Genomic DNA, 16,661 nt, shown 5'->3' on the forward strand with positions numbered 1-16,661 from the left:
GCATCTCTCTGCCTCTCCTCTTCCCCATTCCCTAAGTCCCTGGGCATCTCATCACCTCTCCTCTTCCCCAGTCCCTTTGTCCATGTGTATCTCTCCGCCTCTCCTCATCACTAGTCCCAGTGCCTGTGTCCCTGTGCATCTCTCTGCCTCTCCTCTTCCCCAGTCTCTCCGTCCATGTGCATCTCTCCGCCTCTCCTCGTCCCTAGTCCCAGTGTCCCTGTGCATCTCTCTGCCTCTCCTCTTCCCTAGTCCCAGTGCCTCTGTCCCTGTGCATCTCTCCGCCTCTCCTCTTCCCTAGTCCCAGTGCCTCTCTACATGTGCATCTCTCTGCCTCTCCTCTTCCCTGGTCCCATTCTCTCTGTCCCTGTGCATCTCTCTGCCTCTACTCTTCTCTAGTCCCAGTCCCTTTGTCCCTGTGTATCTCTCTGCCTCTCCTCTTCCCTAGACCCAGTGCCTCTCTACATGTGCATCTCTCTGCCTCTCCTCTTCCCTGGTCCCATTCCCTCTGTCCCTGTGCATCTCTCTGCGTCTCCTCTTCCCTAGTCCCAGCCCCTCTGTCCCTGTGTATCTCTCTGCCTCTCCTCTTCCCTAGTCCCAGTGCCTCTCTACATGTGCATCTCTCTGCCTCTCCTCTTCCTCGGTCCCAGTCCATCTGTCCCTGTGCATCTCTCTGCCTCTCCTCTTCCCTAGTCCCAGTCCCTCTGTCCCTGTGTATCTCCCTGCCTCTCCTCTTCCCTAGTCCCAGTCCCTCTGTCCATGTGTATCTCTCTGCCTCTCCTCTTCTCTAGTCCCAGTGCCTCTGTATCTCTCTGCCTCTCCTCTTCCCTAGTCCCAGTCCCTCTGTCTGTGTGCATCTCTCTGCCTCTCCTCTTCCCTAGTCCCAATGCCTCTCTACATGTTCATCTCTTTGCCTCTCCTCTTCCCTAGTCCCAGTGCCTCTCTACATGTGCATCTCTCTGCCTCTCCTCTTCCCCGGTCCCAGTGCCTCTGTCCATGTGTATATCTCTGCCTCTCCTCTTCCCTAGTCCCAGCCCATCTGTCCCTGTGCATCTCTCTGCCTCTCCTCTTCCCTAGTCCCAGTCCCTCTGTCCTTGTGCATCTCTCTGCCTCTCCTCTTCACTAGTCCCAGTCCCTCTATATCTCTCTGCCTCTCCTCTTCCATAGTCCAAGTCCCTCTTCCTTGTGCATCTCTCTGCCTCTCCTCTCCCGTAGTCCCAGTCCCTCTGTCCATGTGGATCTCTCTGCCTCTCCTCTTCCCTAGTCCCAATGCCTCTCTACATGTGGTTCTCTTTGCCTCTCCTCTTCCCTAGTCCCAGTGCCTCTCTACATGTGTATCTCTCTGCCTCTCCTCTTCCCTGGTCCCAGTGCCTCTGTCCCTGTGCATCTCGCTGCCTCTCCTCTTCCCTAGTCCCAGTCCCTCTGTCCTTGTGCATATCTCTGCCTCTCCTCTTCCCTAGTCCCAGTCCCTCTGTATCTCTCTGCCTCTCCTCTTCCCTAGTCCAAGTACCTCTGTCCTTGTGCATCTCTCTGCCTCTCCTCTTCCCTAGTCCCAGTCCCTCTGTCCGTGTGCATCTCTCTGCCTCCCCTCTACCCTAGTCCCAATGCCTCTCTACATGTGGTTCTCTTTGCCTCTCCTCTTCCCTAGTCCCAATGCCTCTCTACATGTGCATCTCTCCGCCTCTCCTCTTCCCCGGTCCCAGTGCCTCTGTCCCTGTGCATCTCTCTGCCTCTCCTCTTCCCTAGTCCCAGTCCCTCTGTCCTGTGCATCTCTCTGCCTCTCCTCTTCCCAAGTCCCAGCCCCTCTGTCCTTGTGCATCTCTCTGCCTCTCCTCTTCACTAGTCCCAGTCCCTCTGTATCTCTCTGCCTCTCCTCTTCCCTAGTCCAAGTCCCTCTGTCCTTGTGCATCTCTCTGCCTCTCCTGTTCCCTAGTCCCAGTGCCGCTCTACATGTGCATCTCACCGCCTCTCCTCTTCCCTAGTCCCAGTGCCTCTGCCCCTGTGCATCTCTCAGCCTCTCCTATTCCCCAGTCACAGTGCCCCTGTCCCTGTGCAGCTCTCTGCCTCTCCTCTTCCCCGGTGCCCCTGTCCCTGTGCAGCTCTCTGCCTCTCCTCTTCCCCAGTGCCTCTCTCCCTGTGCAGCTCCCTGCCTCTCCTCCCCAGTCCCTCTGTCCCTGTGCAGCTCTCTGCCTCTCCTCTTCCCCAGTGCCCCTGTCCCTGTGCAGCTCTCTGCCTCTCCTCTTCCCCAGTGCCCCTGTCCCTGTGCAGCTCCCTGCCTCTCCTCCCAGTCCCTCTGCCCCTGTGCATCTATCAGCCTCTCCTATTCCCCAGTCACAGTGCCCCTGTCCCTGTGCAGCTCTCTTCCTCTCCTCTTCCCCAGTCCCTCTGTCCATGTGCATCTCTCTGCCTCTCCTCTTCCCCAGTCCCTCTGTCCCTGTGCATCTCTCTGGCTCTCCTCTTCCCCAGTCCCTCTGTCCCTGTGCGTCTCTCCGCCTCTCCTCTTCCCCAGTCACTCTGTCCCTGTGCATCTCTCTGCCTCTCCTCTTCCCCAGTCCTTCTGCTCCTTGGCATCTCTTTGTTCCCTGGGGTTCCTGGCTGCCCTGTCTCTTCTCTGCCCGCAAGTGTTCCTACCCTCGCCCAGTGGCCAGCCACCCATACCTTTGTCTGCGGCGGCCTCCTGTAAACATTTCTGCGGGCCGGTGCCCGTGTCCCCACGCGTGGCGTGCCCCACCTGTGTGGCAGCCCACGTGGATCTCCGCGGCCAAGAGCTCCCCCATAGCTCGCCATCCTTTCCCGTTAGTGCCCCTTACCCCTCTGCCAAACTGCGCTTCTTCCCTGCGAAACCCTCTGCCCACTGGCACATCCGCGCCTCTGCCCACTGGCACATCCGCGCCTCTGCCCACTGGCACATCCGCGCCCTTGCCCACGGGCCCATCCGCGCCTCTGCCCACTGGCACATCCCCGCCTCTGCCCACTGGCACATCCGCGCCTCTGCCCACTGGCACATCCCCGCCTCTGCCCACTGGCCCATCCGCGCCCTTGCCCACGGGCCCATCCGCGCCTCTGCCCACTGGCTCCCGCGTCCGCCCCGGCTCCCCTGCAGCTCCGAGCCTGGGGCCCGGAGCTTCGTGAAACCGGAAACCCAACTTTTTTTCAGTTTTGCAGAAGTTTCCAGCCGCCACAGCTGTGAGCTGAGAGAGGAGGCTCCCGCTGGGCGAGGAGGCTCCGGGCAGAGGGAAGAGGAGGCAGGGCCCAGAAGGAGGAGGGGGGTCCGGGCGCAGAGGCGACGCTCCGGGGAGGGGAGGCGCTCTGGAGTCTGGAATAGCGGATCAGAATTCTAGGGAGAGAGGGGATCCTGGCCCTGAACCGGCGTCACCTTCATCCCGGGTCAGATCGCGACCTGTGTCAACCGTGTGATCTGCAGCACTGGGGCGATCCACCGTCTGCAGGCCAGAGTGGGTGAGATCGGCAGCCACCGATGAGCGAGATCTGCCTCCATGGGTCCGTGACATCTGCTGCCCTGGATGAGTGAACTGTGCACCTAAGGAGAGTGAGCTCTGTCACCGGGGGACAGGGGCATTTGCAGTCCCCTACCAGGGAGCTTTGCAGCTCTAGACCGGAGACCTCTGCGGCTGAGTGCGAGTGGGGTATCCAGGCATGAACCCCTGAGAGCTGCAGTCCTATGAATGACCCCGACCCAGACCACCGAAGTCCGCGGACCCGGATACATGCGGCTCTATAGGAGTGACATCGACAGCCTTGGATGAGTGAGATCTGCGGCCTTGGATGAGTGAGATCTGTTCCCAGGACCATGGAAGATGTGAGTACCGAGTCCTGCGTATCTCCGTCTTCCTGCCAGGCACTTTAAACAGTTCTGGGTGTTGTGTTTGGGGGTGAGTGAGTGCTAATGAGAAGAGTGAGACCCAGAAAGCAGGGCCCCTCCAGTGTACCGGCCATGCGCCCCCAGCAGACGGGCCCCCACAGTGTATTGCCCCGGGACACCCCCACTGTGCTGTTCTTGCCCTCTTTCTTTCCGAGACATCGGCAGTGTACTGACCCGCCTTTCAGTGTACTGGTACTGGTGATCATTCCAGTCGATGCTCACCTCTAGTGTACGGGCCATGGCCCATCAACCTCACAGGCAGCGTTAGTGCACTGACCTTGCCCCCCCCCTCCCCCAATAACAGGCCCCTCCAGTGCACGTGTCCGTGTGGACCCGTACCCCAAGGAGTAGTGTCATTGCTCCCCATCCAAGGTGGGATCGTCTCGTGTACTGGCACTACAAGTTCCCTCCATCATATGGTACAGCTTTCTACCCCACCAGCCTTCTGTGACCCAGGGGCCATCCCGAGTGTATTCCCCCCCTCCCCCGCCCCCACCACAGGCGGCAGCTCCAGTGTATTGGCTCTGTTCCCATCAGCCGCCAACAGGGTGCACTGCCCACACACACTCGCTGCCACACTGGGCCAAGTGTTCTGGGGTAGTGCTACTGTTATCCCCTAAATCCTCAAAGGCATCTCCAGACTTCTGGCCAACCTCACCATACTCCACGAGAGCCCCTAGTGTACGGACCCTGCCCCCATTCCTTGTAAAGGGGCATCGCTGGTGCGCTGACCATGCCCCCCTCGACTGCTGGGGCAATTGACATGTCCTAGTCTTCGCTCCCCCAACCCATCACCCATGCCGTTATGGCCTTCCCATGCAATGTAAGAGCCCCGACCCACACCCCAGCCCTACCCCTGGGCGCACTTGCTCTGCCCCCACACCACCCACATGTGAGCTCCAGTGTCCTGGCAGTGGCGAGCTTTCACCTAAGGCTGTTTCAGTGCAGCGGTTCCACTCTCACACCGCACAGAGAGGGCGTTTAGTGCAACTAGTTGACTTCAACCCACGTAGAGGAGCTCCAGTGTACTGGCCATGTGTCCCTTCCACACCAGTGGGGTGCCATAGAGGAGCTCCAGTGTACTGGCCATGTGTCCCTTCCACATCAGTGGGGTGCCATAGAGGAGCTCCAGTGTACTGGCCACGTGTCCCTTCCACACCAGTGGGGTGCCATAGAGGAGCTCCAGTGTACTGACCACGTGTCCCTTCCACACCAGTGGGGTGCCATAGAGGTGCCCCAGTGTACTGGCCACGTGTCCCTTCCACACCAGTGGGGTGCCATAGAGGTGCCCCAGTGTACTGGCCATGTGTCCCTTCCACACCAGTGGGGTGCCATAGAGGAGCTCCAGTGTACTGGCCAGTGTACTGGCCATGTGTCCCTTCCACATCAGTGGGGTGCGATAGAGGAGCTCCAGTGTACTGGCCACGTGTCCCTTCCACATCAGTGGGGTGCCATAGAGGAGCTCCAGTGTACTGACCATGTGTCCCTTCCACATCAGTGGGGTGCCATAGAGAGCTACAGGGTACTGGCCATGTGTCCCTTCCACATCAGTGGGGTGCCATAGAGGAGCTCCAGTGTACTGGCCATGTGTCCCTTCCCCACCAGGGGACAGCCAACGGGCAACTCCAGTGTACTGGCCATGTGTCCCTTCCACATCAGTGGGGTGCCATAGAGGAGCTCCAGTGTACTGGTCATGTGTCCCTTCCACATCAGTGGGGTGCCATAGAGGAGTTACAGTGTACTGGCCACGTGCCCCTTCCACATCAGTGGGGTGCCATAGAGGAGCTCCAGTGTACTGGCCATGTGTCCCTTCCACACCAGTGGGGTGCCATAGAGGAGCTCCAGTGTACTGGCCATGTGTCCCTTCCACATCAGTGGGGTGCCATAGAGAGCTACAGGGTACTGGCCATGTGTCCCTTCCACATCAGTGGGGTGCCATGGAGGAGGTCCTGTGTACTGGCCATGTGTCCCTTCCCCACCAGGGGACAGCCAAAGGGAAACTCCAGTGTACTGGCCATGTGTCCCTTCCACATCAGACGGGTGCCATAGAGGAGCTCCAGTGTACTGGCCATGTGTATCTTCCACATCAATGGGGTGCCATAGAGGAGTTACAGTGTACTGGCCATGTGTCCCTTCCACATCAGTGGGGTGCCATGGAGGAGCTCCAGTGTACTGGCCATGTGTCCCTTCCCCACCAGGGGACAGCCAAAGGGCAACTCCAGTGTACTGGCCATGTGTCCCTTCCACATCGTGGGGTGCATAGAGGAGCTCCAGTGTACTGGCCATGTGTCCCTTCCACACCAGTGGGGTGCCAAAGAGGAGCTCCAGTGTACTGACCATGTGTCCCTTCCACACCAGTGGGGTGCCATAGAGGTGCCCCAGTGTACTGGCCACGTGTCCCTTCCACACCAGTGGGGTGCCATAGAGGTGCCCCAGTGTACTGGCCACGTGTCCCTTCCACACCAGTGGGGTGCATAGAGGAGCTCCAGTGTACTGGCCACGTGTCCCTTCCACACCAGTGGGGTGCCATAGAGGTGCCCCAGTGTACTGGCCACGTGTCCCTTCCACATCAGTGGGGTGCCATAGAGGTGCCCCAGTGTACTGGCCACGTGTCCCTTCCACATCAGTGGGGTGCCATAGAGGAGCTCCAGTGTACTGGCCATGTGTCCCTTCCACACCAGTGGGGTGCCATAGAGGAGCTCCAGTGTACTGACCATGTGTCCCTTCCACATCAGTGGGGTGCCATAGAGAGCTACAGGGTACTGGCGATGTGTCCCTTCCACATCAGTGGGGTGCCATAGAGGAGCTCCAGTGTACTAGCCATGTGTCCCTTCCACATCAGTGGGGTGCCATAGAGAGCTACAGTGTACTGGCCACGTGTCTCTTCCACATCAGTGGGGTGCCATAGAGAGCTACAGTGTACTGGCCACGTGTCTCTTCCACATCAGTGGGGTACCATAGAGAGCTACAGTGTACTGGCCACGTGTCCCTTCCACATCGTGGGGTGCCATAGAGGAGCTCCAGTGTACTGGCCATGTGTCCCTTCCCCACCAGGGGACAGCCAAAGGGCAACTCCAGTGTACTGGCCATCTGTCCCTTCCACATCAGTGGGGTGCCATAGAGGAGCTCCAGTGTACTGGCCATGTGCCCCTTCCACATCAGTGGGGTGCCATAGAGGAGCTTCAGTGTACTGGCCATGTGTCCCTTCCACATCAGTGGGGTGCCATAGAGAGCTACAGTGTACTGGCCACGTGTCTCTTCCACATCAGTGGGGTGCCATAGAGAGCTACAGTGTACTGGCCACGTGTCCCTTCCACATCAGTGGGGTGCCATAGAGGAGCTCCAGTGTACTGGCCACGTGTCCCTTCCACATCGTGGGGTGCCATAGAGGATCTGCAGTGTACTTGCCATGTGTCCCTTCCACATCAGTGGGGTGCCATGGAGGAGCTCCAGTGTACTAGCCATGTGTCCCTTCCACATCCGTGGGGTGCCATAGAGGAGCTCCAGTGTACTGGCCACGTGTCCCTTCCACATCGTGGGGTGCCATAGAGGATCTCCAGTGTACTTGCCACGTGTCCCTTCCACATCAATGGGGTGCCATAGAGGAGCTCCAGTGAACTGGCCACGTGTCCCTTCCTCACCAGTGGGGTGTCATAGAGGAGCTACAGTGTACTGGCCACGTGTCCCTTCCACACCAGTGGGGTGCCATAGAGGAGCTCCAGTGTACTGGCCACGTGTCCCTTCCACACCAGTGGGGTGCCATAGAGGAGCTCCAGTGTTCTGGCCACGTGTCCCTTCCACACCAGTGGGGTGCCATAGAGGAGCTCCAGTGTACTGGCCACGTGTCCCTTCCACACCAGTGGGGTGCCATAGAGGTGCCCCAGTGTACTGGCCATGTGTCCCTTCCACACCAGTGGGGTGCCATAGAGGAGCTCCAGTGTACTGGCCATGTGTCCCTTCCGTATGAGGGCGGCCTCCATAGAGGAGCTACAGTGTACTGGCCACGTGTCTCTTTCACATCGTGGGGTGCCATAGAGGAGCTCCAGTGTACTGGCCATGTGTCCCTTCCACATCAGTGGGGTGCCATAGAGGAGCTCCAGTGTACTGGCCATGTGCCCCTTCCACATCAGTGGGGTGCCATAGAGGAGCTTCAGTGTACTGGCCACGTGTCTCTTCCACATCAGTGGGGTGCCATAGAGGAGCTCCAGTGTACTGGCCATGTGTCCCTTCCACATCAGTGGGGTGCCATAGAGAGCTACAGTGTACTGGCCACGTGTCCCTTCCACATCAGTGGGGTGTCATAGAGGAGCTACAGTGTACTGGCCACGTGTCCCTTCCACATCAGTGGGGTGCCATAGAGAGCTACAGTGTACTGGCCATGTGTCCCTTCCACATCAGTGGGGTGCCATAGAGGAGCTCCAGTGTACTGGCCATGTGTCCCTTCCACATCAGTGGGGTGCCATAGAGGAGCTCCAGTGTACTGGTCATGTGTATCTTCCACATCAGTGGGGTGCCATGGAGGAGCTACAGTGTACTGGCCATGTGTCCCTTCCACATCAGTGGGGTGCCATAGAGGAGCTCCAGTGTACTGGCCACGTGTCTCTTCCACATCAGTGGAGTGCCATAGAAAGCTACAGTGTACTGGCCACGTGCCCCTTCCACATCAGTGGGGTGCCATAGAGGAGCTCCAGTGTACTGGCCACGTGTCCCTTCCACATCGTGGGGTGCCATAAAGGATCTCCAGTGTACTTGCCATGTGTCCCTTCCACATCAGTGGGGTGCCATGGGGGAGCTCCAGTGTACTGGCCATGTGTCCCTTCCACATCCGTGGGGTGCCATAGAGGAGCTCCAGTGTACTGGCCACGTGTCCCTTCCACATCAGTGGGGTGCCATAGAGAGCTACAGTGTTCTGGCCACGTGCCCCTTCCACATCAGTGGGGTGCCATAGAGGAACTCCAGTGTACTGGCCATGTGTCCCTTCCGTATGAGGGTGGCCTCCATAGAGGAGCTCCAGTGTACTGGCCATGTATCTCTTCCACATCTGGGGGATGCCACAGAGGAGCTCCAGTGTACTGGCCATGTGTCCCTTCCACATCAGTGGGGTGTCATAGAGGAGGTACAGTGTACTGGCCATGTGTCCCTTCCACATCAGTGGGGTGCCATAGAGGAGCTCCAGTGTACTGGCCATGTGTCTCTACCACATCAGTGGGGTGCCATAGAGGAGCTCCAGTGTACTGGCCATGTGTCCCTTCCACATCAGTGGGGTGCCATAGAGCAGTTACAATGTACTGGCCATGTGTCCCTTCCACATCAGTGGGGTGTCATAGAGGAGCTCCAGTGTACTGGCCATGTATCCCTTCCACATCAGTGGGGTGCCATAGAGCAGTTACAATGTACTGGCCATGTGTCCCTTCCACATCAGTGGGGTGCCATAGAGGAGCTCCAGTGTACTGGCCATGTGTCCCTTCCCCACCAGGGGACAGCCAAAGGGCAACTCCAGTGTACTGGCCATGTGTCCCTACCACATCAGTGGGGTGCCATAGAGGAGCTCCAGTGTACTGGCCATGTGTCCCTTCCACATCAGTGGGGTGCCATAGAGCAGTTACAATGTACTGGCCATGTGTCCCTTCCACATCAGTGGGGTGTCATAGAGGAGCTCCAGTGTACTGGCCATGTGTCCCTTCCACATCAGTGGGGTTCCATAGAGGAGTTCCAGTGTACTGGCCAGTGTACTGGCCATGTGTCCCTTCCCCACCAGGGGACAGCCAAAGGGGAGCTCCAGTGTACTGGCCATGTGTCCCTTCCACATCAGTGGGGTGCCATAGAGGAGCTCCAGTGTACTGGTCATGTGTATCTTCCACATCAGTGGGGTGCCATGGAGGAGCTACAGTGTACTGGCCATGTGTCCCTTCCACATCAGTGGGGTGCCATAGAGGAGCTCCAGTGTACTGGCCACGTGTCTCTTCCACATCAGTGGGGTGCCATAGAGGAGCTCCAGTGTACTGGCCATGTGTCCCTTCCACATCAGTGGGGTGCCATAGAGGAGCTCCAGTGTACTGGCCACGTGTCTCTTCCACATCAGTGGGGTGCCATAGAGGAGCTCCAGTGTACTGGCCATGTGTCCCTTCCACATCAGTGGGGTGCCATAGAGCAGTTACAATGTACTGGCCATGTGTCCCTTCCACATCAGTGGGGTGCCATAGAGGAGCTCCAGTGTACTGGCCATGTGTCTCTACCACATCAGTGGGGTGCCATAGAGGAGCTCCAGTGTACTGGCCATGTGTCCCTTCCACATCAGTGGGGTGCCATAGAGCAGTTACAATGTACTGGCCATGTGTCCCTTCCACATCAGTGGGGTGCCATAGAGGAGCTCCAGTGTACTGGCCATGTGTCTCTACCACATCAGTGGGGTGCCATAGAGGAGCTCCAGTGTACTGGCCATGTGTCCCTTCCACATCAGTGGGGTGCCATAGAGCAGTTACAATGTACTGGCCATGTGTCCCTTCCACATCAGTGGGGTGCCATAGAGGAGCTCCAGTGTACTGACCATGTTTCCCTTCCACACAAGTGGGGTGCCATAGAGGAGTTCCAGTGTACTGACCATGTTTCCCTTCCACACAAGTGGGGTGCCATAGAGGAGTTACAGTGTACTGGCCACGTGTATCTTCCACATCAGTGGGGTGCCATAGAGGAGCTCCAGTGTACTGGCCATATTTGTATTAGTATTTATTAGTATTTATTTTATTTGTATTGTGCGCCTCGCCCGGAGGCATCTGGGCGCATAGATTGAAAGGTATACATGGTTACAAAGCAAGCAGTACAGAGTAGTGAGAGGTTACATAAGTCACTCAGTAAGGCAGCAACATATACAGGATATACAGGAGGTAGAATACATATAGGAGATTGTATACAGTGAAAGCACATAGGTTATATACAAGCAAATAATCATAGTACATTAAAGATGAGATGGTGAGAGTTAAGCTCGTGTATGGGTGTGGTCCTGGGTAGAGGGCCAGGTTTTAGCCTTACTTTTGAATGTGAAGTAGGAGGGTTCAGATCTGAGTGCATTGGGGAGTGTTTTCCAGAGTCAGGCTGCGAGGACAGGGAAGCTAGACCCCCCGGCTTTTTGCAACTTAAATCTGGGCCTGGAAAAGATGTGAGCATGAGCTGATCTCAGTGGGCGGGATAAGGAGTGAGCAGTAAAGCGGTTGGCTAAGTAGGCAGGGGCCGAATTGGATTGGCACTTATGGGTCAGTGCGAGAGTTTTGAGGGATATTCTGTGCGTGACAGGGAGCCAGTGAAGACTGCGCCCGGTGTCAGAGATGTGGGCCTTTCTAGGAATGTTGAGGGCAGCTCTTATCGCATTATTCTGTGATAGCTGCAACTTGTTGATATTCCTTTGGTTAGTCCCGAGATATAAGGCTTTGCAATAGTCAATTTTGGCTATGATGAATGTTCTAGCCAGGATAATACAATTGGCTGTAGTCAGGAAGGGCCTGCATGCAGTGATAAGTTTGCATGTGTAGGCTGATGCTGAAACCATTGTATTCGTTTGTCTTGTGAGGGACAGGGTACAGTCAAGGTAGATACCTAAAGTTTTAGTATCATTGGAAACCTTGATAGTATTCCCATCAATGATAAATGTTTTGAATGCGGGGTCCAGTTTGTTCAGTCTGTGATGAGAACCGAGGATGAGCAACTCAGTTTTCTCATCATGTATACAGAGCCCATGATTCGCCATCCAGGCCTGGATGCCTGAGTACACATCATTAAGTGCTTTTGAGTCAGTAGTGTAGTCACCAGTGATAGGGATGAGTATCTGGGTGTCATCGGCGTAGTTGGTATAGGTGACACCCAGATAGTCGACAAGACTGGAGAGGGTTCAGCAGATGCAGATGGGGAAAAGACTTGCCTAGTTCTATTTGCTAGAAAGGAGCTAATCCAGGGTGTAGCTTTGTTTGAGAAGTGGGCAGCATTTTTGAGGTGGTGACAAAGAATTTGGTGGTTGACTAGATCAAATGCTGCGGATAGGTCTAACAGCAGAAGGCGTGCCAACTTGCCGTTGTCATTTAAGTCTTCAATTTGTGATTTTAGATCAATAAGGGCGGTTTCCGTTCCGTGTCTAGGTCAGAAACCCGATTGATGGAGGCCTAGAAGTTTATTGGTTTCCAAGTAATCCTGAATTTGTAAGTACGCAGCACAGTCCAAGATTTTCAAGAGAAATGGGACCGTAGTAATAGGTCTGTAGTTGCTGGGATTATTCGGGTCAAGAGTAGGCTTTTTTTATGAGAGGGATGATCCAAGCATCCTTTAGATTATCAGGGACTATTCCAGATTTGAAAGAAGTCTTAATAAACGTGGTGATGAAAGGGGCGTGATCATGTGCCACATGGTTAATGATGGGGGCGGGACAAGAGTCACCTTGACAGTTAGATGGTTTCAGTTTTTTTATGATATTTTCCACCTCGACAACAGAAAGAGGTGTGATGTGGAAAGGTTTGGCGGAATGTATTAAAGGAGGTATTTGGTTGAGATGAAGGTTATGTAGCAAATCTGGGGAAAGGCTACCTTTTTTGTCGTTGATTTTGAGTTGAAGTGTGGAGATTTTATCAAGGAGGGCTTTTTGGATATATGTGTCCCTTCCACATCAGGGGACTGCCACAGAGGAGCTCCTGTGTACTGGCCATGTGTCCCTTCCACATCATGGGACTGGCATACCTCCAGTGTACTGGCCATGTGTCCCTTCCCCATCAGGCGACTGCCATACAGGAGCTGTAGTGTACCGGCCATGTGACCCTTCTACATCAGGGCACTGGCATACCTCCAGTGTACTGGCTATGTGTCCCTTCCACATCATGGGACTGGCATACCTCCAGTGTACTGGCCATTGGTGTCTTTCACATCAGGGGACTGGCAATATCTTCAGTGTACTGGCCATCTGTCTCTTCCACATCAGGGGACTGGCATATATCCAGTGTACTGGCCATCTGTCTCTTTCACAGCAGGGGTCTGGCATATCTCCAGTGTACTGGCCATCTGTCTCTTTCACATCAGGGTACTGGCATATCTCCAGTGTACTGGCCATGTGTCCCTTCCCCAACTGGAGCGGCAGCCGAATTATCCCGATTGTCAGGCTTGGACTGGCCTATTGTGCAAATCCTGCATCACAAGCCATTGTGGGCCAAAGGGGCTAGCCTAATGACTTCGGCCACCAGGAATTTGGTAGTTTGTTGGCCCAATATGCTTTAAAGCCTTCCACATGCCACACACGTTGCCAGAATTGTGGCCGCAAGTTGCTCCTGCATTTTTAATGAAACAAGTCCCAGATTTCGGCGTGCTATTGCGAGTCTCCTGCATTCGCCGCTCTTTGTGTCCCAGTCTGAACTTGACAATGGCAATGGTCGAAGTGAGAGGGAGCGGTCGGGAGCGGTGCTCCTCTACTTTTTAAAATTACCTTTTACAACTCCTATACTTTTATTTTAAAAAGAAACCATTTCAGAATGGTTTCGTTTTAAAATAAAAGTGTAGGAAGAAATTGAAGCTTGCTCTTTCAGTGCACTGCGCTGAACGTTCCCTTAAACAGTGCAAGTGTTGGGGGTGTGCATGGTATGTGGGAGGAGACATGGTGATGGGGTTTGTGTGGAGCAGGGGCAGGCCAGCAGGAAACATAGTTCTGCTACTTCTTTTCGTACAGTTCGACCACTGGCGTGGCGGACAGCGCCTTGAAGCCCTGTCCTTGGTGGCTTAGCACTTTGCAAACATTGAAGTGACATAACGCGGCCTATCCTGTTGAAGAGGCAGGTCTAGTGTATCGGCGAAGCCGTACCCCAGTGTACAGGCAAAGCTCCGCTCGACGGGCAGCCCCAATGTAGCAGGGCTGCCCTCCCCTGCTGGCCTGGCCGCCCCCGCCCCGGCAGCGGTGTCTCCACACGCCCTTCGCGTTCCACCCCCACAGGCCTCTCCAGTGCAGAGCGCTTGCTGTGTGCAATGCCGCTAACCGATGCCAGGATGCCGAGCGCCTGTTGCAGGATGTGATGATGGCAGTGGGTGGCCTGCTTCCGCCTTCCCTGTCACAAGAGCGCCTCATAATTGCCATCCTGGACGTTAGCAGCTTGAACATTAGGGGGAAATGCTGAAAGCCCCCAGCTTTGTGGAGAACGATGCAGCTTTAAAGGGAACGCCCCTTGAGAGAATCAGAACATGAACATTCAACGGTTGCTGATTTTAACCGCATTCCTGTGATTCGTGGGAAAAATATTATTTTCACAGAAGTTAAAAACAGCGTGCAGGATTGTTTTACAATTCTGATAATCATTCGGAAAAGGGGGTTCAGTTGTTTGTAAGCGACCCAGAGCGTTGAGAAAAAGCCTGGTGATTCGCATGTAACACCTGGAATAACAGAGGGCCAAACAAAAAAAGAATCGTTTGCAAAAACGTTTAGGGTCCTTCAAAAATATATCCACAATCAATGAAAAACGTAGTTTGAGGCCCACGGGCGTGTGGCGCTTTATAAGAATTTAAATATATAAATGAAAGCCGCACTTGTTGTTTATGATTGATGCAAAGTCGTCTGAGCAAGACTGGACAGTTGGGACATTCAGTGAGAAAGGGTTCTGGTCCCCTTGGGGCGTTCCAGCTAGAGCGCATTGAGACCATACCAACGGTGAAAGGCGCTATACAAATGCGCATTAAGATAACAGTGCGTGCACGCACGGGCGTAAGGTCACAGTTTTCCCTTTCTTTCAAATTTAAACGTATTTATATCATATGTTTGTCTCAGATTACTTCAACATAATTTTTTGTTGTTGAAACATTCGCTTGCACTACAAGGTGAAACAAGCATTGGCAATGGCAGTAGTTTGGGCTTTTGTGTAGGCATGTGAAAAGCATTTGCTAGACACTGCCTTAGTGGTGCTTACTGGCCATTGGTGGTAGCAGGCTACAAATGGTGCGAGTACCTTACTTACTTATTTGCATTTTTAAAGCACTCACACAGCCCGCGGGCATCGAGGTGCTGTTACAGGAATTGTTTGTTAGTTGCGTAATTGGTTTTTTTTGTTGGTCTTAGTTGCTTATTTATAACACGCTTAAATGCCCAGAGGTGTCTAAGCACGGACCTGGGGATCGAACCTGTGTTGCTTCGTGTCATCTTGCTTCCAATGCGAACACGTTGCCGCTGAGCTATCCTCCCGGGACAACCTGTGCGTCTAACAGCAGTGCCTGGCAAATGCCTAATAATTATACACAACCCAAAACGGTTGGCTTTTCCAATGCATGTTTTTAACAGGACTTCAACGAAGGACAAGCATGGGGCTTATAAATCGAGTGGTGGAAGACAGACCTGATAATACATTTTTATTACAGCTGTAGCGCGTTTACAGCTCCAATTAAGAAATTAACTCTCAGAAGACTGCTTTGAAAAAACACTGGCAGGCACTTCAACCTCAACGTTTGATGGTAAGGCTTCGTCGAAGCGAGCTCAAAGAGTTCCCGTGAGGAGGTGTTTTAGGCAGGGAGGGCCAGGAACTGGGTGGGGATGGCCATAGGGATTAGCATTGCCATTAGCAGTCCATGGATGGGCAATTAACCAAACAGCACCTACAAGCTGTGTGTCCCTCCTCATAGGCCAATTCTCCCTAGCTGCACTCTAATCCAAAGGTTTCGACGTGTAGGTGGCTCTGCACCTAATTGATCAAACTAAAAAAGAAACAAAGTACATTTAATCTGTAGGGTTTTCGCCTTGACTCAGAATCAAATCAGTACACATTCTGACCGACATAATAAAGAAATACGCAGTGTTGGATTCACAACAGCAATATACAATTCAGGTCAAACTAAATGACATCTGAATTTAAATTAAAAAAAACAAAGGCTTTTCCTGCTGGATAATCCCTATCATAATGAAATAAAGTCAGCACATTTTCCTGAAACAGACAACTCACCTATGGACATAGAAGAAAGACTATTTTACAATAGTTGGTGGGTTAAATGGAGATGTACCGATTATAGGGAATGTGAAGAATAATTTGAGGAGTGATAATAAGTTTGGATCAAATTAATAAAAAAATACTCCAAGTGAGAACATTCTACATCTATCTGTCCCAATTAGAAATGTGTTCATCACCTCATTGGATTCAAATTTGAGGGGAAAAACATCCAGAATGCATTTATTTCTCAAAGTTGAATTTCACAGTCTTTCCTTCTTTGCCATCTCAACACCTGCAGTCTCATTTTCTTTTGTCATCTCAAATAGCTTGCGTAATGTTTTTCATAAGAAAAATGTCTTGAGGCGGTGGATTTGATGTTATGGTTCCTAACGCGTAACTCATGTTGAACCAGGAGCGCCTTGAGTTTGAACAATGTATGATTTGCTGCAAGGACATTTCTAACAGATCTCGCATGAACCTTTGGTGTAGTCAAGTTTTTTTTCCAGACTTGTGCTGCAGAAGATGGGTCTCTCTTTGTAATGTTGCATCATGAACAGTTTAAACAATGCTATGGTGCCAAGTAGCATTGGATATCCCTATTAAAGATTGTCCGCCCGCATTAGATGGTTTGAGTTATTCATATGTATATAAGCAATGCTGGGGTAGTGCCCTTCAAATGGACTGAATTCTTGGTCAACTAGGGTTTGGTGATCATCGTTTTGAGGGTATGACTCATGGATTAGAAGCATAGTACACAGAATATACATGTTTTTCTCTCACGTTAACGCTTCGATGGGATCTACGGTGTAAGCTTAGCTTTGTTTAATGACTCAGACATAATGTCTCAGCATCCT

General features: G+C 53.5%; 1 protein-coding gene across 1 annotated transcript in view; it reads left to right on the forward strand.

Annotated features, from left to right (window-relative positions):
- The first annotated feature begins 3,260 nt into the window (after positions 1–3,260).
- PLEKHO2 (pleckstrin homology domain containing O2) overlaps positions 3,261–16,661 on the forward strand; it is a 209,438-nt gene continuing 196,037 nt past the window's right edge. Inside the window, exon 1 of the mRNA XM_069625081.1 lies at positions 3,261–3,817. Coding sequence (XP_069481182.1) covers positions 3,809–3,817 — 9 coding nt within the window. The 5' untranslated portion in view covers positions 3,261–3,808. The remainder of the gene's footprint in view (positions 3,818–16,661) is intronic.

This window comes from Ambystoma mexicanum, chromosome 11 (genome assembly GCF_040938575.1).
Source record: "Ambystoma mexicanum isolate Mex_15411 chromosome 11, UKY_AmexF1_1, whole genome shotgun sequence".
NCBI lineage: Eukaryota > Metazoa > Chordata > Amphibia > Caudata > Ambystomatidae > Ambystoma > Ambystoma mexicanum.